Here is a 26,047-nt window from a genome sequence, read left to right as displayed (position 1 = left end):
CAGATGATGTGGGACACTTTACTTTTCTGAATTGCTGCTCCTTGTCAGCTATTTTTCAAAAAAGGAAGTGCTGCTTCTCTGTAGTTTGAAGACCCGTTCTAGATCCTTGGAGAGCACAGCAGTACAAAAACCCAAGTCAGTGCTATTTGCAGTTACCGTTTGTACGCATTGGCACAGAAGTCACTGCTTTATTTCATGTCATTTCAAGGTTGTTAAAAAATAGCTTGCAATGCTGAATATTCCTCTTTCTCATTGCTGTTGCAATTTGTATTACTTCTAACCTTCAGTATACCTTTGAGCTCTGCTTTGCTTTCTTTAAAATAATCTGAAGGACTGCTATCTTAGCAGCCATTTGTTCTACTGGAGTGAATAAAAGTGTGTGTCATCTTCCTTTATCAGTGGTAATGTTGGCTTTTTTAACATTTTTTTTTCCTGTTTTGTTGCTTTTCAAAGCTCTTCAGCTTCTACTCCGCTCTCCCTTTCATTTCTTTTAGTAGCCAGACTCTGTGGCAGCATTTGGGAGCAAAATCCAGTTTGGGGAGGGGGTTGGTTTTGTTTTTTGGGTTTTGGGTTTTTTGGTGGGTTTTTTGGTGGGTTTTTTTTTTTTTTTTTTTTTTGACTGAGCTGCAGTGCTGTGTTTTTGTTCCATAAAGAACTTCTGAGCACAATCATCTTCTGCATTAAATAGCTGTATTTGCTGAGCTACAAAAATATATTTTATCCTATGGCTGTAGGTGTCTGGGTTCTTGCTAATTTGTGTAGCCTGACTAGCCAATATCTTGAGCTGGAGGAAATATAATTAGCAGCAATGTTAAGACGAGCCTGAAATTTTGAAGAGTCATTTTGGAAAAAAATTCCTGGAGGGGTTAGTATGATTCAAAGAAATCTTTGACTGGCTTTCCTTTGTGACCTTCAATTAAAAAGCCAAAATGTGTTACTCATTTAATATAGGTTTTGGTTGCAATTCAGGCACTAAAACATTAGGTGTAGTACTGAATACCTGCAAGTTCAGTTGAACAGCCACTGTGGGAGAACTTAAACTACTGTATATTTCAGAAGCCTTGATGTTGTTGAACGGCTGTGACATATGTCTGATGGTGTATGGATCATCTCTGTTAGCCATGAGGTATCCTCTTAAGCCAAAGATTGAATTGCAATTTCACTTGCCTTACAGTTTATCTCCTCAGACAAAAAACTTTGAACGGTTTCTCCTTTTCGTAGTATGGACATTAGGCGTTGTCAGTTGTTGTTGTGGACCTTAGCCCCTGCATAAAACTTGATTGTTCTCTGTTGTTTGTCATAGGTTGCTGTATAAATGGCTCCTTCTGGATCTTTTTCTTTTATCTAACAGTGCTAAAATAAATCTTACTTTCAGGAAAAACTTGTGGCAATTCAAATAACAAGTTTGAACTCTTTCTGTGCCTATGCACATGTCAAGTCTGGTTGCCTTGTTAGTTTGTGTAATGGTTTCCAGATGATCTCTTGTGACTACTGATAATCCACAGAGGACAAGCTGGACACATGGCTCTCCTTCATGTTCAGGCTTTGCTTTGTGAAGAGAAATGAGAAAAAAAGAAAATGTCTTTTTGTTTGTTTTTGTTTTGGTGGTTGGTTTTTTGGGGTGTTTTTTGTTTTGTTTTTTTTTTTTTTTTTTTGTTGGAGACATCTGAACAGATGGTCAGCAGAGGACTGAAGTAATAGGTTGCAAACAGGCAGAGAGGAAAACTAGGTAAGAGAAAAAACATGAAAAAAATGTAAGCAAATTGCTCTCTCTCCACCCACCCTCCCTTTTATTTTTCTCCAATTGCTGAGTGAAGAATGGAATGGAAATAGGAATGGAAAGTGAAAGGAAACTTCCCTCATGGGTTTTTGGAAAGGATATGACTCTTTGAATGCTAAGGTATGTTGATAAATTACTGTGTAATGTCCTATGTGAACAGTGACTTGGGTGGCTGCAGAGAAGCTAGCAATACAGGGGGGGTCCTATCCATGTGATAGGATGGGAGAGTAAAACTCAACCCTCTCCCTGCCTGGAGGAGATTTCGGCAGCCTCCATCCCCCGAGGATGTTCTCAGTGCTGTCCTCCAGCATCCTTGCAGAAGCGGTGCCATGCAGTCACTCCAGAGCTAAAAATTGTGCATGTTTCCACACCTTAATTCATTTTCCATAATGTAAAACCTGTCTGTAATGAAGAAAACCTTTCTAGGGGAAGTTGGCTTATTTATGTCAGCGGTTTAAAGCAGAGGGATAGTTTGAGTTTTAGTTCAGTTTTCTCTGCAGTGAGAACACCTGATATTTGGCACCAAGCATGTGAAGAAGTAGGAATGGTTTTCTCCAGGTCTGCAACCAGTGTAAAAGCTTTTGGTGCACCCTAAACATTTGTGGGTTTTAAATCATTTGTGGAAAAGTAACCAAACCTGTGACGGGGGGTCTGTTCCTGGCCTGTGATTACCACAGAGGTGGTGTGTGCAGGAGAGAAGTTTAAGTTGGAAAGCATGGAGGCGCTCCTAGACCTGTGAGTGGTCTTGCACTAGTCTCTTTCTAACCCTCCCTACGCTTTATAGAGCCTCTTAAAGGATCAAGGCAGGTCTGTTGTCATCTAACTTAAGTGCTCTGGTCACTGCTGGGACATTTCACCTACCGCCCCTTTAATCTAGAAGCAGTACACTTGCTTTGATATTGCATAATAAAACAATTTGTAAAACTTCAGCTGATTTTTTTTTTAAAAGGTAGATTATTTACTGAAAGTATTTAGAAAGTAATTTGCCTCTTTCCCCCTGCTGTGTCTCGCATGTAGCACGGAAGGAAGCATTGTGTGTTAGGTTCGCCAGATTTTACAGAAATCTGAAAGAAGCTTAGAAACCCTGTGAAAGTATGATAATTCCCTTTGATTTAGGCAATTTAATAATCATGGAACTTGAAGGGTCACCTGTCACTTTGGATGAAAAGTACCCCATACAATGAAGAAGGTTCAGAGGTAAATTCTGGGAATGTCTGTTTTTGCCAATGTGCGTTTTCATGCAGGGTGATTCCTCCCCACCCTCCAGCCCTTTTCTGCTCTGCAAACCTTTTATGCTGTGTCCAGAGAGACAGAAGTGTTAAGTTGTTATAGGCAGAGCTGCTGTCACCTTCTGTCATTTATCTTTATAAGATCTACTTTTCTGGTTTATATTTCTTTGTCAAACTTCTGTTCATTCTGAGACTTCCTATACCTTATATCTGCCCTGACATCTAACCTGAGGGCAGGACATGGCTTCTCTGTTAAAATCAGCATTTTCTATATACTGTATATGTTTAGCTGTAATTTTTTACATCAAAGGCAAGGCATCACTTGAGTCATTGCAGGCTAAAATTCAGTTTCATACCAAGGCCTACAAATTAAGCCAGCTGTAAATGTGATGAGCCTTGTAGGAAGAGAGACAAGCAAATGGAGCATGGTCTTTGTCTGCTTCTGCTTTGCGTGAAACACTGCCATCTCTGCAAATGAGCTCGTACTTGGCCTTGTGAGGCCTCCTAAAGAGAGAAAGCTGGTTGTCTTGGCTATTGCAGTGTCCACCCACTCCTGGCATGTCTAGAGGTTAGACTGTATGTTTCCTCCTGTTCCAGGATGTACCCACGTGTTTGAAAGTTAACAGTAGACCTTCTGTATCAACAACCCCAAAGGGAACTTCCTGAGGAAGATGAATTGTTCACTCTGTACTTTTCCTCTTTTCCTGTTTCAGTGCAGCACAAGTGAGAAAATGCTATCCTGTCCTGTGTTCTGCCAATTTTGTATTTCTTCATTACTCTTCATGTATTTTTATTGCCTCCCATATTGTTACAAGGGTTCAGGGTATGAAGTGGCAGTATACTGTAAGATTTCAAAGGTAAGAGTGAGCAAAGTATTTTAAGACAGTGATGCTCAAGCTAGAACCTTTAATTGTTTGTTTCTATATATCGGAAGAGTTGCCCTACGGTATCAGAGCAGTTGACCATCTAGTGCTGGAGAGGCAACTGAAGCTGATGGTGGAAATCTTCGTGTGGACAAGGTGCAACATATTGCATCCCTCCGAGAGCTGTGAAAGCAGTGGGCTGGTATTTGACAATAGATCCCTGAAAGCCCCCTGTCCTCTTGTGGGATGAGGTGATGATAAGATCAACATTACCAAATCATCCAGCAGTTGCTGCGGACTCTCCTCCATCCAGACGGACTGAAGCTGCCTGACAGCCCCGGGTAGTGCAGCCCTCCTGCATTCACACAACTCAGCCCCAGCAGAACGGCTTTGCTGGAACTACCTACCCGCTGGTGTCATGTCACTGCAAAGCACAGCTTTGCATTTGTGTGGCAGCACTGTATCTTATTCTCCAAGCCAGCTGTTTTCAGAAGGAAGAAAAACCCCTTGTGTTTGAGTTATGGAATAATTTCCAGATAGGCAGACAGTATCTCCAACTCCATCAAGTAAGACTGGGATATGTTTTAAATGTGTGGCTTTAATTTCATAGGTGTTCAGTACCAATTTTTATCTTTCTAGTTCACCTTTATGTAGTCTTCCTATTCACAAATAGCCAATCCGTTTAGACTCCTCTTAAATTTTGGCCACCTCATCTCTGGTGGCAGTAATTTCCGCAGGCTAATTTTGTGATGTTCTGCAGTGGTATTTAGAGGATTAGCACATTCCTTAAAACAAAGCACAGTTGCTGGAAGAGACAGGTAATAACTGCATATCTCTATATTTACTTCGTTACCAGAAGACAGTCAGTGAACCAGAATAGAATTTAGTTGATTGACCCAGAATGTTAGCTTTTTTGGAGTATGTGCACATCTTTATCGAGCCACCTATTTTTCTCTCTTTAATCTTGGCCTTTTCTGTTCTTTTTAGTTGAGTTCCCTCGGAATAATTCAGTGGAGAGAGGTAGTTGTTCTTCACACAGAGCTTGTTCTTTGGGTTTTTCCACTGCCTGTCTGCAAGATGCAAAATTCCTTACCACTCTGTAATCCCAAATCTTGTTACTGGGGCTTGATAAATCATCTTGACATGTAGTTGAGCAGCTGAGATGTCATCTCTGAAGTTTGACTGGCTTTTCAAGTTAACCTTTAAATGTATCGAAGCCTTTCCGCAGTTTTTCAGACCACAGCTTCACACGTTAATGCAGCACATCTTCCACAACAGAAAAGATCAGATATTTTCAACTAATCATGTTCTGCTTTCACTTTTCTCTTAGCGTTAATAATAATTTCTACATTTTAAAAATAGAATACTGACAGGACAAGCAATCTGTCAGCCTTGTTCACACCTGATTCTGCCCTCAGAGTTTACCCCAGGTAGTTCAATGCGTGTCCTTGCAATTGCTTCTATTTTTATATAATTCTTAAGAGTCATATCTCACCCTAGTTCATTAAGTCAGTAAAAAAAATCTCATTGAAACCAGTGGGAGTTTTGCTCTACCTGACTAATAAAGTATTTGACAAGAAATGTAATGCTTGTCAATCAGAGAGGCTAATTGTATAGGCTTCAGCTTTGTCGTGCAGGCAGGTAATGTCTGCCAGTTCTTTTCATGCTGGGTCTAGATCTTCTAGCAGCCGTTGTGGCTGTTCCAACCTTTAATTTTGTGTCAAAATGTTGTGTCACTATTCACCTACCCAAAAAAGAAGAAAAGAAAAAAACCCAAAGAAAAAAAGAAAAAAAAGAAGGGAAATAAAAGACTGAAAAAGAAATAATGCCCTTTAAAAAAGGGCGTTTGTATCTCTGAGACTCAAGATGTGGATCATAGTCTGGTAGAGAACTACAGACCTGTAGGCTAGCACTTAAAAACTGCTGTGATATTGGATGCCAATTTTTGAAGCATCCAATGGAGTTTTTATTCTTCCAAGGTGCTAAGCGTCCATATCCAGAGCTTCCATATGAACACTGGGTTCAAGGTGTCTCTGGTCGGATGCTCAGTTTTGGAAAGTTTTTGAAAATACCAGTTATAGAATGCAAAGCATTTGTAATGATCCATGGGTCTTTGTAAGCTCAATTTGTGAAAACCAAGATTGAAAGATAAAAATGATGATACACCTTCGTGTAGAAGCCCAGAAGCTTATTTGTAAATAAGAGGAACAGCATTACCCCAGTGGGGCTGCTTTCAGATGAGAAACAGCGTGTGATGTTATTTCAAAAGAACACTACCTAGGTTTATTATTGGAAAAGATTTATGCAGCTTCCAAAATGGCAGATTTACCCTCTGTAACAACTAGAAGGCCACCACAGGAGCTCACTGCTGCCCCTCAGTTCGGTCTAGTCAGGACTGATTCCAAGACTGGACTTTGCTGCTTTAAGGAGGAAGAAAAATGTAAGAAAAATAAGTGAAAGAAATGCTAAATCACTTTTCATCAATTAAGACTTCACGAGAAAAGTCTATTTTTAATCTTAGCAATACCCTGGTGTCTGGTGTTCCATGAGTATTTATACTTTTTTGTTTTAATAACTCCCCTCAAGGCCAATATGAGCTAAGCATGTAAATCCCCAGAGAACTGATAAAACAAGCAACCCCGTTCACTTAAATGTAAAAATAAACCATTTGACCTGTTTATGCAGAAAAGAATCTCATAAATTATTATTTTTTTTCTCTGTCATCTAGTACTTAGTTAGATTGAAGGCACGCATAGCTTGCTGTTTGCATTTTTTTTTTTTTACTTTGAAGTGATGAATAGATTCATTAAATTAGAACAAAAAATCTGCTAATTTGTTGCTTGTCTTCTATTTCAAATGAATGATCTAAAAGGCTCAAAGAATTTGTGTCTTTGTTGCAGTGCTGCTTGCAGTTTGTTACGAGGGAAGTAACCTCCATCGGATTTTTAAGCTGTATTTTCCTTCCAGCAAAATCTTTGGGTCACAGCTCTTCCAATTACATGCAGAAGGCAGCAAAGAGATGAAACTGGTCTGGGTAGCTTTCTCTTTCAGCAGCAAAGTTTGCATTTCTTTTAATGTAGTTAAAACATTTGACAGGAGGGAGTAGGGTTTAGTGATGTGAGGTGATTTCCAAATGAGTGTTAGCTTTTTCACTGACCTACTTTTGACTAGCGCTGTATTCTTGTCCATTACTTTTTGTCATTGAATAATGCTGATATATTAAGCTGTGTGCTTCAAGGGCATTGTAAAATGGCATGTAGGGGCAGGACTGAACTGTGAAAGTGCGAATTACTCTATCAGATCACACCCAATTAAAAAGTGACAAGCACAGCAGGAGAAATTGAAAGCAAGGTTTATCTTTCATGTAACATAAGAAGTCACTATATCAGTTAGAAACAAAGTGAGTTTGAAACATTCTCCACCTCTTCTCATCCCGCTCCAAAAATTAGTAATATCTGCTGACTTTATTATCTGAAAGAAGCCCCTGAGTTGTAACAGCTCGTGTTGAAGGATATTACGACAATGGCAAGGGAAGGGGAAGTACTGTGGCAGCTGTACACCTTTAAGCTATCTGCTATCAAAGCATGCGCTGGACCTCAGGTCAGTGCGTTGGGGATTGATGGATAGGGAGGTTGGAAAAAATAAGGGTCGTTCGTATAAAGCTGGAGTATGTTGTTAAAGGAAGACTTGGAGTCTTGCTCTCCACAGTTCTGCAGGAAGCGTAGGAATAAAAGCATGCTAAGGAAACCAAGAACTTCTGCTGAGACCTTTAGTTGTTATAGAACTGCTACAAGCTGAGAAAACTTTAGTCTCCAGTGCTATTGCAAAAAATCCATATATAACCTTTTGCGTAACATTCACCAGCAGTCTTCTAATGGTGAGATGGGTCTGTGAATGTGTAAATAAATGTGGCTGTCTATGTACAAGATAACCTTCCAGAATCCTACTGGCTCAAGAAGTTGTGTTGCAGAGCCTGTTCTGAGAGTGAACCTGGATTAAAGATGTTGTGGACAAAATTGTGGTGCTTTGTAGAATATTAGGATTGTGGTGGGTTTTGGAGTTTGTTTTGTTTTGAATTATTTTTGTTGGTTGTGGGTTTTGGTTTTCTTTTGCTAATCGCATAAACTCTCATAAAATACACACACACAAAAAAGTAAATGAACTTTACAAAATGTGTCCTATAATTGGTATTGGGATGCAGACTGCTTCAGTGATGTGTGACTGCTGTCTGACCAGGTGAACACCACCTTCTGCAGACAGTTGATGTTCTGTTGACCCTGATGCTTACTGCTAATGGTATTACCTGAGTGGTTCCAGTTAGTGAACTCCTCTGTGAGTGTGTGAACACAACTTTAATGTAGCTGATTTGGCTACTTTATGAAGGAAAAAAAAATACAAAAAAATAACAGAGGAAAGAAAGAAATATGTGAAGCACGTGATATGTGTAAGCTGTGCTTGGAGGCATTGTATGTAGGGAAGATATGGGGAGATGGATGGGTGAATTCACAGGGTACCTGATTGGTGTAGCAAGCTTTGCCCATAAGAACAGTGTAGAATGTGTCATTATAGAAAATACATATCTAATTGATGTACAATGATGATCAGAGGGCTGGAGCACCTCTCTTATGAGGACAGGCTGAGAGAGCTGGAGCTGTTCAGCCTGGAGAAGAGGAGACTCCGGGGAGACCTTATATCAGCCTTCCAGTACCTCAAGGGGGCCTACAGGAAAGATGGGGAGAAACTCTTCAGTTAGGGCCTGTTGTGACAGGATTAGGGGTAGCGGTTTCCAAATAGAGGGAGGTAGATTTAGATTAGACATTAGGAAGAAATTTTTCACAATGTGAGTTGTAGAACACTGGAACAGGTTGCCCAGAGAGGTGGTGGATGTCCCATCCCTGGAAACATTCAAGGCCAGGCTGGATGAGGCTCTGAGCAACCTGATCTGGTTGGAGATGTCCCTGCTCCTTGCAGGGGCATTGGACTAGATGACCTTTAAAGGTCCCTTCCAACTCTAACCATTCTATGATTCTACAATGAGTTAAGGGTTTAAAAGTGACCAACTGATTAACAGTCCTACTAGACCTGGAGCTGGCAAGCAGCTCTTTGGGAGGGGAAAAAGAAGTTATCATAGTGTGAAAATGATTATCCTCTAAAACATTGCATTTTTCTGTAGAGGATTTAACTTTTCCCCCCTTTATACCCATGATGGAATACGAAGGGTCATTCAAAAGAATGGCTTTTATTATTGTGTGTTATGATAAGTAGTCTGTTGGAGTTTCTTCCATGTGAAGAAGTTGTAGGAACTCATATGCAGGCAATATCTAGGTCCCAAGTTTAAAAACAAACAACCAACCCTAAAACATTAAACAACAGAAAAACCCCAAATCTCATAACAATCCTGAATGGTAATTCTTTCCATTCTGTAGTGATTCAGTTTTATCAGAAGTTTGATGCAAGATTCATAACATTTTAAAGGACTCTTGTGCATGAAGTGACAAATTAGTTAGGCTGGCTTGCTTGTCCTGAAGGTAAAGGGGAGGACCTAGATGTGTGGGTTTTCTTTTTTTTGTGTGTTTTTTTTTGTTTTGTTTTGGATTATTTTTTTTTTTTTATGAGGAAGAAACTTCTACAAACTGTGCCTCTCACCATTTTTATGGCGCAAGCAAGAGGTTAATGCATTAAGTACTAGGTACATTAATATAATACAGATACAATAGACTTTCAAGAAAAAAAGGGAGAAGACACCCACATTGTAATTTGCATGTGGAAAAGATTAATGGAATTCTCATTTCTAATTGATACAAGCAAAATTTGTGGGTAAGAGATGAGTTGACTTAAAAAAAAATACAAAACTGTACAGTTATACCATTACCTAACTTTGAATTTTATTTTGCAGTGACCAGTGTAAAGGAAAATGCTGAAAAGTACATGGAGATGCTGGAGGATAAACTACATAGGTAAGAATGATATCGTGGAAGCCTTTGAAAGGTTAAAAATGCATATCAATGCAGCATTGACATGCATAAAAGTGTTAGGGAATGCAGGGAAAAGAAAGAATCGCCGTGTTCTCTAGTGTGTAGGACTGCTCTAGAGCAGCATTGGCATGGCCAGAGGAAAGGGAACACGTGTGTGATTGATGTGCACCACTCCAGCTCTGCCTGCAGGTGCTGTAATCTGTGGTGTAAGCTCTTGAACACCCAGAAGCCCTGATGTATTAGGGATGTGACAGCTGGTTGAAAAAAATCACCACTCTGTTCCTATGCAAAACCCAAATCTGAGCAGAGCCAAGGAATCCCTTACCAGAATTCTGGGCATCTTTAACCAGTAATGACTCTTTGTATAACATTTTTGAAAGAATGCCACTTTAGGGGATTGTTGAAAGCAAATAGAAACCAAGACAACAATGGAGATATTTTAAGCACTGGGTCCTAATGCAGAATATACTTATTTTTATACTTTTTTTTTTTTTAAACCAAATGCTAGCATTTATATTTCCTTCTTTTGCTATGTGAAGGGGGCTTTAGATCACTGTCAAGTTTTAGGCTTTTCCTTGAAATATGTTTAGTAAATGTTGCTCTGCTGTTGTAATGGAATCTTCTATTATAGTGGACTTTGCCTTGCACGAGTGTATTTACATTGGAAAAAGCTTTCATAGGAAGTAATTGGAGTTTGTGTCTTAATAAAATGCAATCCACCAAATTAGCACCACTTCCTTTTCTAGTACTGAGCAGGTATAATTAATAAAACTTGTTACCCTCATTATTTTTTGTTGCTTTGGTAAAGACAGAGTTCTGGATTTTTAGATTTGCTCACTGAAACTTTTGAATGTAGGAGTATTTATTTTGCATAAGTCTTAAATTTAAAAATATTTCAGAACTGAGTGAAGAATGATGGAAACCGACCTTGAAGATCAAGCTGTTTGTCTGTGCCTTGCCTAACACCCCCCCCCCCCCCCCCGCCTTTAATAACATTTATACGCCATATAGTCCAATCTTAGGAACTTTCTGTGGCTTCTTTTTTTGAAAACCATAATCTTTATTAAAAACTATCAGGTATAACAACATATATTCATGCTTCTAGGCTGTATGGATTTAAATGACATATCAGACTATTAGAAAGAAGTAAATTTCTCTTTAACTATTGAATACTTGGAGAATCTATATAGACTTTTTTTTTTCCTCCTGAGAATTTTTCAGATAGAATTTTCAGTTGTGGTTTGTTTTAGTTTATTTATGCCTTTTTCTATAATTTTTGCAGTGTCTACCTGGGCTCTTCTACATCAGTATCTTAAATTGCAACACATTTTTAATGTGTCTTAATAGGTGTTGATGATGAGTTTGCTGCATGCTGCTTTCCCTCTTTCTGCTATTTGTGGGAGAAATTTCCATGCTGAACTGCTGGTATTCATCCTGATTCTGTGGGGAGTATCGTTTCAGGGGAGGGATTAAAAGTTAAACCTTCTTTTTGGCACTGCTTGATATTTTGGAAGCATTTTTTTATGAGCAGTATTAGAGCATTTCAAACTTTCCTTAGCAGATTTAAGAGCTGAGAAATATGGTAGTATAATTTTTAATTTTTTTTTTTTTTGTGCAAGGGTTGCTTTCCTCAGTACCACATAGACCTGGACCTGTTTCAGTCTAGATTCTCTATTGCAACCAGGCTACAGGCTTCAAACTTTTGCTGTTGAGACAAGCATTCTTCCCAGCCTTTGCCGAGGACACAAATGCATGAAGTCCAAGTGTATCACTGCAGCCGTACTGGTGCGTTTAACATGCACTTCAGAGCTTACCATCAGCTTCTCTGTCTCTAACAGACCACTGTGGTGTTGCCAAGCTACTAAAATTTCCCTTCCTGCCCTTAAGAATTAAAAATAAAACAAAAAACCCCAACAACAAAACTCCCTAAAGCTCACCAAATAAACAAAAAAACTCCCCCCAAAAACCCCACCAAACTGCTGGCCAAGCCTCCAGATGGTGAAGATTCAGTCCTGAACCAGTGACAATTTTTCAATATGTGCAAATGGTGTTATTCTAAAAATAGTTTATCCCAAGTAATTAAGGGCTAAGAATTTCTTTTAATATTGATGGGAAGAGAAAATCTCTAGGTGTTTTTTTTAACAGAAAGAAGTCTCTAAGATACTATATCTTTAAAATTTTCTTATATTTGTGCTAATAAAATGGTTACAGATACTTGGGTTTTAAAGGTTCTTTGGACTTTAAGTAATTAATTACATCTGCTTTACACCTTGAGTAATTAAAAAAAGTAAGCAAGAGCCCAAGAGATTCCCCCGACTCCCCTAGAGAAGTAACTTAGAGACTACTTCTCTTTTTTTGGTCTTCATATGCTCAGATTACTCATATATATATATATCATAACCTGGAGAAAGACTCTCTGAGGAAAGTTTAAAGAATAAGTTTTATGTTTACATTGTAGACAGAGGTAGAATTTGCATCTGGCTCATGGATGCACTTTCTTGGATGCCTTTGAAACCCATAGAGGATCAAGTGTGTGCAGCATGAATTCCAATAAGCTTCTGAAGTTTTTCTCCAGATGAAACATCATTTCCTGTGTAACGTTTCAAATAGAAACAACCTAGGTTCAAAACCCTTCAATTTAAGATATAGCTTCAAAATAAGGTAGAACTGTTACAAATGTAATTTTTGACCACTTTTATAGTAGAAGAAAGTTAATGAAGAAAGCTCTGACTCATAAGATTATAGTTTAAAAGTATCAATTTTATAATTTTTTTTCCCTTCCCCTTTCCTTTTCTCTTTTGTTTATTTTCTTAAGAACAGTTTGGAATACATTTCTCTTGTGATTTTTTTTTTTTTTTTTTTTTCCTTGATTGGTTGGTTTTTGGGGATGGAGTACCTAGCTTGTTCACTGGAGTGCCTTTTATTTTTTATACATAACAAATGCAGTACTTATAACTGCAGCCTACAAAATGCATCTGTTCTCAAGTAGCTTCATAGAATGTTAATCTGTTTGATTAAGAACAGTACTCTTTTAATAGCCTTGCATCTACAGAAAAAAAAAAGGCAAAATATGCATTGATAAAAAAGGCAATATGTTCAGTATCTAATTCCACTCCAAAGGAGGCTAACCACCCATTAAGTATACAGATTACTTGACTTTTCCCTTTAAAATATAGCTGCATTCCGAGCAGTGGATTGACAGTTGTTGAGGGCAGTATCCTTCAAGAAAAGGATAAATAGCATGTTTAATAATCCGGCAGGCTGTCTCTTTCCCAGTCACCAGTATAGCTCAAGCCACTGCTGGAGCTTTTACATTAAATCACTAACCACTCCTTTGAGTGTGTAAATAACATTGCCATCGCTTCCATGGCGCGCCTTGCAAGTTGCTTACCTTTTGCTAGTAAACAGGAGATGTGCAAAAGTGCTCAGAGTTAGGATAATGAAACTGTGTTCAGTGGAGACATCTGTCTGTGTGAATATCCGAAGTGCAAGTAGTTTTGCGTAGATAACTTCAGCTCATCACTTCAGCGGTTTTAGAGGAATTGTACAGGAGAACTTTGCTATAGTTGTCTGATCCAGCTCATTGAAAGTCAGCTGAGTGTTGTCTTCTGAGACTCCTGTTATCCAGAGAAAGCGTATTTCTTCATCTCACTTCTTTCTACTCCAAGTGAAAGCTCTACTGGGGCTTTATATCATTACCATGACTAAAGTGGGCTTCAACAATCCAACTCTTTCAAGAACTACCAAGTTCTGCTATAAGTGAACTTCAGTTATGTAAATGGTTGAGGGTCGTGAATTGAGGCCAAGAAAGAGTGCTATAAGAAGATTTGGGTTGGGATTTCATGCTTAAATGCTGCCTCCTAAATCAATACTTAAATAAAAGTGGCCAGATTTTTTAAAATGTTGGGGTACCAATAAAGACCTTTGAAATCGATGGAGAGAGAATGCCAAGTTATGTTTGTTTAGGTACTCAGATGTGGGAATTCAAGTCTAGACTCGGGGTTTGTAAATATTCATTTGTTTTGAATATACTAAAAAAAAAGAAATCACTTGCCTTTGAAAAGAGTAAGAAACCTTTGATATGTATTTCTATATGAAAAGTCATTGTCTTCTGAGTTATTTACTAGTTCTTACATATCTCAGTGAAAGTCACATGATGTGAGCAATTGTGTATCTGTCACATTTTACATATGCCCTGTATCTCATTAAATCTCAGTCCTAGTTTCAGTCTCTTTCCCTTCCATTGCAGAGGGGTTGTGAGAATGTGTGTGCATAAGAAGATTGATCTGTGTGAGAACTATATTTGATAGCTCAAGAAATGAAAACAAATGTGTGGAACACAGGAAAATGTAAAAAAAAAAATGTATTTCAGATCACTGCCCTTGTAGAAGCTAGTAAATATTGCACAGCAAATACAGTTATCTTATGAAGTGCTGTGCAAAACTAGGAATTTGATTGCATCACTGAAACATGTGGCGAGAGGTTTTGGTTCTTTCACCCCAGTCTTACCTTTGGAGACACAGTTGTGCTACTCTTACAGTAGTAGAGTGAAATAAGCCATTTTATTTTAAAAACAGAAATATACTTTAATATATTTCTTTATACCATGAAAACTAAATTAATGGTGCAAATCAGCTTCATGAGATTTAGGATGAAATAACAATGCTTTTCTTTTGCAAGCATCCATGTACTTGAAATATCCATATGTGGATATGTCCCATATCCATAGAAACATATTTGGAATATATTGCCTTTATGAAACTTATTAGGAATTGATAATCTGTGAAAGTTTGCGGTCTTAAACAGATGGAGTAAATGTGACGGAATTGTTACAGGCGAGTGCCATCCGAAGATTTCTTTTCTGTATGCTGTGAATGATTTGACATCTGCCCTAAGAACTGAGTTTTTTGGCACACTAAATATTTCCTGAGTGGCATTGCGTGTTGACATGAAAGTTATGCCTGAACCGTAGCCTGAGCAATTAGTGATAGATATGATATGCAGTGAGGAAGTATCTCGCAAGTGAAAATACCCCTTGAAGGAGAAGGAGAGAGAGAGTAAATGAAATGTCAGGGGAAACCAGAGATCTTGGGACTGTCGGTCATCCTTCTGCATGCACTCAGAGCATAAGAGCCAGACCTGTCATGGAGAATTGAGCCCTGAGGCAGCAGGAGCCCCAGAAGGAACTGCCTTCATTGCTGATTAAACAATTAGGCATTTAAATATTTCTCAAAACTGTCCTGGTTTTCTGCAGTGAGGTGAGATCCCTGTGTCCAGCTGGAGCTTTTTAGCCTCCTGCACCCATTCAGAGTCCTGTTTGAAGTCAGATGCTGCTTTTGAAGAGCAGCCTGTGGTATCCAAGCCTACCAGTACAAGCTTGCAAATTATCAAGCATTTTAATGACAAAGCCCATCTCCAGACCATCTGTGACCATCTCCAGACTCTTCTGCAAGGGTAAGGTTTCATCTTGGGCTGCTGGTGTCCTGTATGTCATTGTATAGAAAGCCTGGTGTTTGCCAGAGAAGAACTGCTGTGCTACGGCTGCTGAGTAAGGCTTTCCAGAAGCTTCTCCCTCTTGTTTACGCAGCAGCGCAGGCAGCTGCCAGATGGCCTGTGGTAATTTTGCGTAACCTGTGACCCGCCTTAGTTGCACTGAGGGCTCTTTCAGTTGCTGGTGGTATCCTTAGGAGCGCAGAGATAGGATTGAAATGCCATCTTTGCCTACCACCCCCCAGGACTGTGTGTTTTTCCTACTGTGCTTCCAAGAGAGCCCACAGCCCCTGTCCCTTGCTGGATAATGATCTGATCTCATTTTGGTAACCAGCGGTTCTGCTGCAGGAGTGTTAAATGCAGGTTAGACAAAACACTAATCCTTCTTGTGACTCATCTAGTCCCTTTCTTCTTCCCAGCTGGTCTTAAGTCACACACAGCTGTGAGAACATTAGTGCCGAAATTGTGAGCAGCAGATACTTTATATGCGGTGATGCATTCCTTTATATCTCATGGCCCACATGGTGATGGCTTCTAAATCCCTTATCATAACTGCCTCAGGCTAGGAACGTTTTTTTTTGTACCCGCCGATGTAAAGATGACATTTCCTGAGCTGAGGGAATTTAATGTGATTATACTGTTCTCCAGGCCTCAAAAGATTACGCTGTGACTTCCATTCATGACAACACCAAGGCTTTTTAGTTGCTTTTTCTAATTCCCAGATAGGAATCACAAAATTATTTTAGGGGAATAATATAGTTCAGGAATAACTGGTGACAATTACACAAAGGTGTTTTATTGAGCTATTTTCTGTGCTATTCTGCGAGGATGGGGAAATGGATAAATATGCCTGCTAGTAAGATGTAATATTGCAGTGGCAGTGCTTTGCCATTGTGGAATGATACAGCACCTGGTAACCTTGCAAATGTATGCAAAACCTCTCTTCTTTAATTGATTGGGTTTTTTGCTATTTGTCTTGGTTAATCTTCTGTTCAACAATGTTTTTTGCTTTTTGTTTGTTTGTTTGTTTTTGTGTTAATGTGTCTTTTTTTTTTTTTTTAACTCACGAATGCACAGTGCAGGAAATGTAGTGAAGCCTTACCCTGATCTAAGGTGCGCTCATCTGCATGGCTCCTTGATCACTGAGGGGTGAAGGGGAATTGTGTGTGTGTGTAGGACAACTTGCATTTACTGAAGAAACAGAAGTCAAGCCCAAGGTGTTATTTTACCTGATCTCATACATCTGTGATCCCCCCCTGCCCCCCTCCAAAGGTTTCAGTCAAATGTCACTTGACTAGTTTAGACCAAATGTGGCTGCAAGCTGGTTGCTCAGACTGCTGGTGTGTGCATGCATTCTGCTTTGGAAATCTGTGGTTTTCTCATGCAGGCGGTGTTTATAATGCATTCGAATGTGTCATCTTCACCGAGCTCCATTCCTTCAGATGAGACCTCCAATGTCCTGAGGGTCCAGTGCCATAACAGGACAAGTCAGGATGAATTGCAACCACATCACATTCCAGTTTACTTGAAAATGGACTGTCTTAAAATAGTTATTCTCATCCCTCATTATTCATCCTGTTAGTTTACATACTATGTATCTCAAGTCTTCCTTATAACATAGTAAGTTTCAGAAATGTTTTTGGGAGCAGAGCTGGGTAAGAATGCTCCGAGGAGCAGGGCACACTGAAGATAGTGTTTCATACCGCTAATGATCTTAAAGCTGGTCAAAGGTGGTCTTAGAGTGCATCAAAAGGGCTGACTGTGCTTGTCATGTTTGCGATGTCTCGATGGAATATCTTGGAAATTCTTAGTAAATTTAAATTTAAATAATCTCAGAACATATTTGGTGTTGGAATCCATTGGAAATGGATTAGCCTAGGTTAATTTGGTCTAGAGGAAAGGGGAGAATCTTTGCTGTTCCTTTGTTTCTGGACGTGCAAAGTGTCGGTAGTGTCCACAGGGAGTGGAAACTGAAGTCACCTCTCTGGAAGTGCAGCAGATCAGAGTTTGTAATCATATCTCTGTAGTATTTAATCTTCAGAGTGATCTGGTGCAATGTGCTAGTGGAGATACTTTGATAGATGAACTTACGTCTATCAAAGAGGATGCAGGTCTTAGTTCCCAAAATGTAACTTGTGTCTTTCAGCACTGGCACAACTAATATTTATATCCATATGCACATTGCACAGGCAGCAAAAATGGAGGAGGGCAAAGAATGCAGTCTGCTTCTTCAACCAAGTGAAGAAAATACATTTTAAAAAAACCCCTAAAACTCCCTATTGCTTCTGTCTCTGACCTCCACAAGGTAGGAGATAACTGCATTGATGGAACCCACCATGTCTTTCATGGCAGTACCAAGGACATTTGGAGTCTGCAGTGATAAAATGAATGCTTGCTGCAAGGGGAGGAGGACTTTGTTTTAATTCCTGAGGAACCATCTGTTGGCCGAGGTGTGGAGGGAGATTCTTGCAGAAAGGGAGAGTTGTGATAAGGGAGGCTTTTGGGTCCAGCAGTTTTCTGGGAGAAGGGGACATAAGACAAAATTTACTTTTCCACTTTAAGTCCTAGTAGAAAGTTAGCATTTATTTGGTATATATTGTGCCCTGAACATTTTTTAATGACTAGCTTCTATATGAAAGGGTGAGAAGTGAAGAAGGACACAAGAATTACAAGCTTAGCAATTATTGTTGTCTTCTTTTAAAAAAAAAAAAATTTTGGCATTTTGCCTGTTCAGGGATACTGGGTCACAAACAATGATTTCATTTTTCCTTTTTAATTGAGAGTTGGGGGAACTGTGGCACATGACTGTACTATTTTATGAGAAGTAGGGGAAAGCTCTGTTCTTTTTAAATCTAATCTCAGCATTGAAACTAGATATTTTTAGGGGGGGAAAGAAAAAAAAAAGGTCAGATTTGGAGCCAGTTTCCAGTGTCCTTAGAAAACCAAAGTGCTTTAGAAAAAACAAAGCACATGGTCACACAGCCTTTAGTAACTCTTTATTAATTCAGGTTTCATCCAGGCTAGGGCTTTTCCCAGGTTACTGAATTAACTTCGGTAGTTAGTGTGCAGCATTGGCAAAGACAAGGTGACAGGGGATTTTGCTGTGTATTCTTGGAAAAGCCTGGCCACCCCCACCCCTTCCCTCCAGGCTTTTTGTCTTCCATTCATTTTACACTTAGCATAGCAAAAATCATCAGAGGGCAAGGCTGGGTCTCCCCCTCTAAAAACAGAAAGTATTGCCCTTGCTTAAAAAGAACATGCGCTGAAAGTTCACAACCCCTCTAGCTGGTTATTAATTGTGTGTTTTGTTAGGATATTTTCTTGCTCAGTGTGCCTTTTTCTTACGCTGCATTGTTCTGGTGCTGGTCAGTCATGCCTGCAAAGCCAGAGTTCAACACTTGGCTGAAACTCATTAATGTCACAGTAGTCGTCTCTGGTGCAAACTCTTGCCTCATCAAGAATAAGTAATTCTGCATCACTGCTGCTTTGGTGTGCTGAGATTTCCCTATTTTGGAGTAGAAGTTATATTTTCTGTAATTTTTTTAATCACTTGTGCTCCTCTCTGTTTTCTCATCTCTTTCTATTTGATTGAATTACATGAATTTTATGAAGACCTTGAAATTAATATTCATAATTTTTTTGTTTGAGCAATGATACTTGTGAATGTGGAGAGGATCCCATTTTTTGAATGGTGACTGTCTAACATGACTGACATCAGACTGGCTTCCTCTTCCCTGAGAGTAGGTTGCATGGCTTTTTCACCTGGAAGCCTATACAATTTTTCTTGTAGATATCAGTGCTAATATATATCTGCATTCATGAAGGGAAGGTTGATGCAATGAGTTTTGGTGATTTGCTTCTAGTAGTTTTCAATTTCCTATGCGAAGATGCTTTGGCTGTGAGATATTTCAATCTCACAGCTCCATTGTGCTTCAGAAAGAGTGTTCAGCCACAGACCTCATTGAAGATAAGGTCCAAGACTATCAACATGACGATGCATTTGCAGTGTGCTATAGCTGCTGAGGAGTTGCCTTTGGATACTCTGTCAAGCTCAAGGACAGTGGTTTCATCATCCCATCCAGATAATGGAGAAAATGTGCAACAGGAGGTGCTAGTGTTATTTGCAGGTGTTTTGTAAGAGCATAGTGTCAAATGAGAGGCACTCTAGAAACTAGAGGCTGAGTTTGAAAAATTGGTAAAAAGACATCCACTTAAGCAGAAGACTGTTTCCAGTAATTTCGTGGCACTTTTCTCCCAGTCTTTTATTTTTATTGAGAAAAAGGTGAGTGCATCGTGGCTGGAAACTCTGAAGAGTGCTTCTCTTTGCCCATCAGCATCACCTGTGCCTTGCCTGGCTCTGCCCTGCTGTTGTCTTCTCTGTGAGCTGATTTCATGCAAACCTCAACCTGTCTTAGGTGTGGAGATAGGACTATGTGAAAGGAGGGAGGGATGTGCAAAGCTGTTTGTCACCTCTGTGTCCATGGTGTTAAACTGTTGCTCTTACCAGGCCCTCTTGGTGGTTGCATGTAGGGAATACACATAGTGAGAAAGACCTGATCCCTTTTGAACTTGGCAAGAAAATGATTCAGAGGTGGATGTGTATATTCCTACTGTTACTATTTTTGAGTGCATCCCTGAAGACAAGACTTCAAACCAGTTTATGCATTTCTCAGAAGCTTTGTCATCTCTCTTGAGCAGGATTGCCATCAAGAGTAATAAGGGGTGTAGAGCAATCAAGGGAAGATGAGGATGGACATCTGACATCATCTGCCTGCTGTCCAGCAGTGCTGCTAAATCCTCCTGTCCTGTGTTTGCACGATACATTGCACAAAATCCTGACTGGCCAATTAGATACAAGCATGATGATAATTAAACAAGTAGAAAATAAATAAAGTATCACCACCTGTATAGCATGACTATGAAGATGTAGGATAGCTCTATCTTGCTTGCAGCTGGGACAGTCTTTCCCACTGGCATCTAGAAGTGTTTGTTACTCAGTGTACTTACTGCTGGGAATGTACTCAGCCAGTTTGGGAAGACACGCAGGCCCCAGCAACTTGAATTGTGTTGTCAGCGGCAGCACAGGGTTCACTGTAGCTAACAGGATCCAACCAGGGAGGATCTGGAGACCCTGCCCTTTCTCTGTTGCTCTTTTTGAGGCAGAACAGGGTTTGGCTTCTGACCTTATTTGACCCTGCACCACAGCAGGTCATACTGTGCCCTCGGACTTTTTGGAGAAACTCCATAAGCATGCAGCTATTGACATCGGTATTTGGCCAACACTCTCTTTTTTCCAGGTGTGTCTTCCTGGTTACAAAGGTTGAAATTCAAGGTACATTCCCACATGATGACAATATATCATCTCTACCAATTATATCTCTTCTAAAAGGGCATTTCTGTGTCCTGCTGTTTTTAATCGTTATGCGTGTGTAATTCCTGCTTGGTCAGTAGTACACAGGATGATTCACATTCCCAAATTCACTTGACACTGAACATCTAAATCTGTAATCCTTTCAGAGGGGAGAATATATTATAAACTGTTGAATTTTATAGCGGAGAACAGAGGTGAATAAAAAATGGTAGGAGAACTGTAAATTCCTTCAGTATGCTTCCTAACACTTGTGGTCAGAGATGGTAATAAACGAGAAGAGATCAGGCTCGTTATTCTAATTGCTTTGCGATAAGAACGCATTCTTCTCCTGGTATAAATAGCCATTGCTGCTATTGCAGCCGTGCAGATTTGTGGCAGCTGAGAATGTGACCTCGGTGCAAACACTGCGCTTTCTTCCTGTGGCATGCTTTTGGAAATGAATGTTTTCTTGGATTAGAACTGGTTGTGACTTCGCAAGCCACTGAATTACTTCAGTTTCAGTGGAAATCACTGGAAGTTGAATCCTTTGTGGAGTTCAGGCTTATGAAAGCATTTAGGTTTGTGCAGCAGCTGAACTGTTTGAACAGAGCTTAGATGAATACATAGATCCGGAGATGCATGCTTTCCAAAATGAGGGCCTAATTCATGCCTTTCCTTTACGTCTGATTTAATATTAAATCGTGCAGGGAAAAAAAAGTCATTCCAACAATTCCCGTCCAGTCAAGGACGTTGTGGTGCTTTGCTGTTATTGCAGGAGCCAAAGGCAAGCAGGATGCAGACTGAGTTATCAGAGTTAGTATCAAACTTGAAGGTGCTTTATCAGATTATGAATGAGGTGAACGATAAACTAGGGTTGAGAAGTCGGCTTTATGTGGACTGCTTAATAAGAAAAATTCCCTGGTAGCTTTCTCCTCATCTATCAAAGTTAATTTTTTTGCTCTTAGAACGGATTATTTATAATAGATGTTTCAGTGGAGGTAGGGGCAGAGGACCATTACTCTGTTCCTTTTTTTAAAGAGAAAGAAATAGCCCTGAAAACAGGTAGTAAATTTTTACGTTATAGATTAGGTAATATAGTAAAAATAAACTGTACAGTAAATGTAGGGACAAAATTGAGTAGTAAATTCTTCCTACAAGGTGCCTTCCTTCTTCCCTTGTAAATTACTTAATTTCCTGCATTTGACATGTCGATCCCATTCCCGCATCCACCTTGCATTAAGAATCAAAATGAAAACGATCAGCTGCAGCAGTCTATCATTTTGTGCTTCCAGTGGAGATAATTTAAGTATAACACAGTGACATTGAATATTGATAGGAAGATGACAGGCCATGATTAAAGTTTTGTGCTGGGTAAAATAGATGGCTGGAGGATTGAAGAGAAAACAACAAAAATATTGTTCACTATTGTGTGGTATCTTGTTTTTCTAATAACACTAATCAAATGTCCATTATCGGTTTTAAGCACAAGAAAAATTGTTCTTCCTCCTTGTTTTGAACAGGCCTTTCAGGAAAGAAAAAGCAGACATAAAATATGTACATTTCACAGAAAATACAAAGTGGTTATTCTGTCCTTAAGATGCTGATAGCAGGGTTTTTTTTAATTTTATTTTATTTATCCTTCTTATAGGCAAGGGAAGGATGTCATGATTCTTAGCAGATTGCTTTTAGATTTCAGTTGAGAATCCAATGCTTCAGTATCCTGGATGCAGTAGGTAATGTTTTACTGAGTGGAACAATTTGTGGATAAGGAGTGCAGCTGATAGGCTTTTTTTTCATATATATATATATATATATAAACATTTGGCAGAAAATACTGACAGATATTTATGTTTTTCTGTTTACCAAGATCACTGTGAGGGGCCATGTATTTTTCCATTAATATTTTTTATTATTTGTTGTTATTAGCCTCTTTCTGTGAAAAATCTGAATGTCTTAATAGGAAGGAAATTTTTATTAAATGTTTTAAGTAGTCAGTTAAAGTTAGTAGCATTTGAAAAGTCTGAAGAAATTCCTTAGGAATTTTAGAATCCATCCATCATAATAAAATGCTTTTATCTGTTTTTTCTTAATTATACAATTTATTTATGGTGTAACCTCATTATGCATATGTACAAAATGCCACAAACTGATTGAAAATATTAATGTGAGAATGTAATAGAAAAATAAAATTCTGGAAGGAGATCAGATACGTTGATCCCACTTGCAGTTGGTCCTAGGCAGTGGTTTGCTTCCAGCCCTCCCTCCTAATGCACGTCTGCACTGACGACTGTATTCCTGATAAGGTATCTCAACTGCTGACAGAAATCATGCAGCTACAAATCCAAAGTAGGAAACTGCCTACGCTCACAGCTCCCCTTTGTTTACCTTGCTTTGACAATTTGGTATGCACATTTGAAAAATCTGTCCCTCATTTTGTAGCACTGTGAAATATAATAGTTACATGGTGTGTTGATTTTGCTTCAATGTCCTACCGTTATGGTAAAAGGAAAGTATTTATACAAGTTAAAAAGGCTTATTTACTTCATATATGTACGTCTTCACATCCATCCATCCATCTTTACTATATAGAATTATAGAATCATAGAATCATAGAATGGTTAGGGTTGGAAGGGACCTTCAAAGGTCACCTAGTCCAACCCCCCTGCAAGGAGCAGGGACATCCCTGACTAGGTCAGGTTGCTCACAGCCTCATCCAGCCTGGCCTTGAACGTTTCCAGAGATGGGGCCTCCACCACCTTTCTGGGCAACCTGTTCCAGTGTTCTATAACTCGCATTGTAAAAAATTTTTTCCTAATTTCTAATCTAAATCTACCCCCCTCTATTTTAAAACCATTACCTCTCGTCCTATCGCAACAGGCCCTACTGAACAGCCTTTCCCCATCTTTCTTGTAGGCCCCCTTGAGGTACTGGAAGACCGCTATCAGGTCTCCCCGGAGCCTCCTCTTCTGCAGGCTGAACAGCCCCAACTCTCTCAGCCTGTCCTCATAAGAGAGGTGCTCCAGCCCTTTTATCATCTTCGTGGCCCTCCTCTGGACCTTCTCCAACTGGTCCTTGTCCTTCTTGTGCTGGGGGCTCCAGAACTGGACACAGTACTCCAGGTGGGGTCTCACCATAGAATGGTTAGGGTTGGAAGGGACCTTCAAAGATCATCTAGTCCAACCCCCCTGCGAGGAGCAGGGACATCTGAAGTCCTTCATTTGATAAAATAATACAATTAAAATTGTTTACAAATAGAACATAATACATACAGTCATAAGGTGTAATTTATATGTTCTCAGCTAGTTAATTCTACAGTGCAGCACGTGCTTATTCTGTGCACGATCTTTCATAGGATTTTCATCTGAATATGCTAACTGGAGCTACCACAAATAATAAAACGGCAGTGTTACCAGAGAGGGTGGGGAGAAAATAGAGGCAGGGAAAAAAAGAGTTAAGTTTGCAAGTGAAAGGAGTATAAAGAGCTGTGGAGGTTGTCCTTGTGGCCAGACCTGTGGAAATACACTGTTCCTGGAGTGAAAGTTCAGATGGACAAGGAGAGATGGGAAAGAAGCAAAGTCCGAGCAGCAGGCAGCAGCAGTCTGAAGGAGATTGTACAGTCTGAGTGGTTGCGTTACAGCATGGCATTTTTCTTTCCAAAGTGGTTTTCTTGCACTTCTATTCTGTGTCTTTTATAATGGGCCTAGGGTGTCTATAGTGTTAAATATCAGATGAGTGGGCGTCTACTTGTATTTGAGGTTCTCCACTACGACTCATCTGAAATGTGAAATTTGGCAGATGTGGGCAAGGAGGGAATTGAACTGTTGCTTTTTTTTTTTATTTTTTTCCCCTCACAAAGCCAAGAAGTTATAGCTTTTAATCCCAACATAACTGAGAAGACTGTGATGGGTATTCCCTAGCGATGTCACAGAGGTTAGATCACTCAACAAATCATAGAATCATAGAATCACATGGTTGGATGGGACCTATAAGATCATCTAGTCCAACTGTCTTCCCACTACCATTGCTGCCACAGGTACAAAACCATATCTTGTAGCTAAGACAAGACACAGGAGACCTGGCTCCAGGTACTTTGCCTACTGCACCTCCAGGTGCACAATGCCCTGCTATGTCCCTGAGTACGGGAGAGGAGGATGCCATAGCCACCATATTGAGGGCTGGTCTGGTCTAGGGGCTCTGCTCACTTGTTTTCTCAAATCTATCCTACTCTGCTCCTGGGATGCTGTAGAAAGCAGAGGCACTGCTATCGCCTGTTCTTCCAGCTGCGCGAAAGTAGGATCTGCATCTCTGTGCTGCACTGTCATGTCCCGTCTAGGTGTGCTGGATGTCTTTTCAATAGGACTCTTGTGCAGAGAACTTATCTGCGGCTCACAAGGTTTAGATATTAGAAAAGTCAGCCCAGAGCAAAAATTTTATGTGTTGGAGTTAAATGTTAGATCTCAAAGTTGGATGGGGATCATGAGGATGGGGATTCTTGTGCTCTTGTGGTCCAGAGTATTCTCCAGCAGGTCAAACATCACTTTTAAAGAGGGTCAGCTACATGTTCTTTTCTAGTTATTATTCTATAAGGGAGAAGGCAAGGTCAGAGAAGCAAATTTCTTGTGCCTGAGAAAAGGACTGCAAGTTTCAGACTCTGCGTAGGAGTTGTAGCTAGTCTCCAAGGTAGGTGTTAGAGCAGATTGTCATCTGACAGGGGAGTGTGGAGTCTCCTGGCCTTCTGACAGTGAGTCTTGGTTTTACATGGAGAAATGCAATAATAGTGCTGAACAGCAAGCAAGTGTTGTCAGTGAGCTTTTAAATAAGAGACTAGGAAGAATGTCTCCCACAGTGGGGAAGAACTGCATGATTGGAACAATATGAAGTCAATTCATGAGTTTCTCGGCTCCTGAGGAGTTTGGAGAGAAGAGAGACAATGCAAGGAATTGAATTGTGAAATTGGGGTTGTATGAAGGGGTTTATAGGATTAGGGAGGCTTGCAAGAAGAAAAAAACAAAAGGCTTTTATTCCAGATGTTTAGAAAAGGTAACTTTCTAGTGCACAGGCCAAGGAAAAAAAAAAAAGTTTTGCTGTTCAGGCAATGTTCAGATTTTCTTTGTCCCTTTTCCTGCACGTTCTTTCTTCTCTGTTTTATGTTTATCAGCTGAGAGCTGTGATCTGATGAACCCTAGCTGTACCTTTTCCCTTATCAGTCTGCTGTTGCAGACCAGCCAGATGGGGAAAAGAGAGTTATGTGCCTTCCTCTCCTTAGAGCCTCGTGTGACCCACTGAGAGGAACATTGTGGTCCTTGGTTTGTTCAACAGATTGGTTGTAGGCATCTTAAAATAAAACAGCTAAGGTTAAA

General features: G+C 39.7%; 1 protein-coding gene across 4 annotated transcripts in view; it reads left to right on the top strand.

Annotated features, from left to right (window-relative positions):
- DISC1 (DISC1 scaffold protein) overlaps window positions 1–26,047 on the top strand; it is a 208,835-nt gene that overhangs the window by 150,710 nt on the left and 32,078 nt on the right. For all 4 annotated transcript variants that reach the window (XR_015258242.1, XR_015258243.1, XM_086745426.1 and 1 more), the window contains exon 10: window positions 9,769–9,829. Coding sequence is in view for 2 of the 4 variants with exons in the window: in XM_086745426.1 (XP_086601552.1) it covers window positions 9,769–9,829 (61 nt within the window). In the remaining 2 variants the exon portion in view is untranslated. The remainder of the gene's footprint in view (window positions 1–9,768; window positions 9,830–26,047) is intronic.

The sequence above is a fragment of the Chlamydotis macqueenii genome, chromosome 3 (assembly GCF_036417535.1).
Source record: "Chlamydotis macqueenii isolate bChlMac1 chromosome 3, bChlMac1.mat, whole genome shotgun sequence".
NCBI lineage: Eukaryota > Metazoa > Chordata > Aves > Otidiformes > Otididae > Chlamydotis > Chlamydotis macqueenii.
This window is presented reverse-complemented; position numbering and strand designations above follow the sequence as displayed.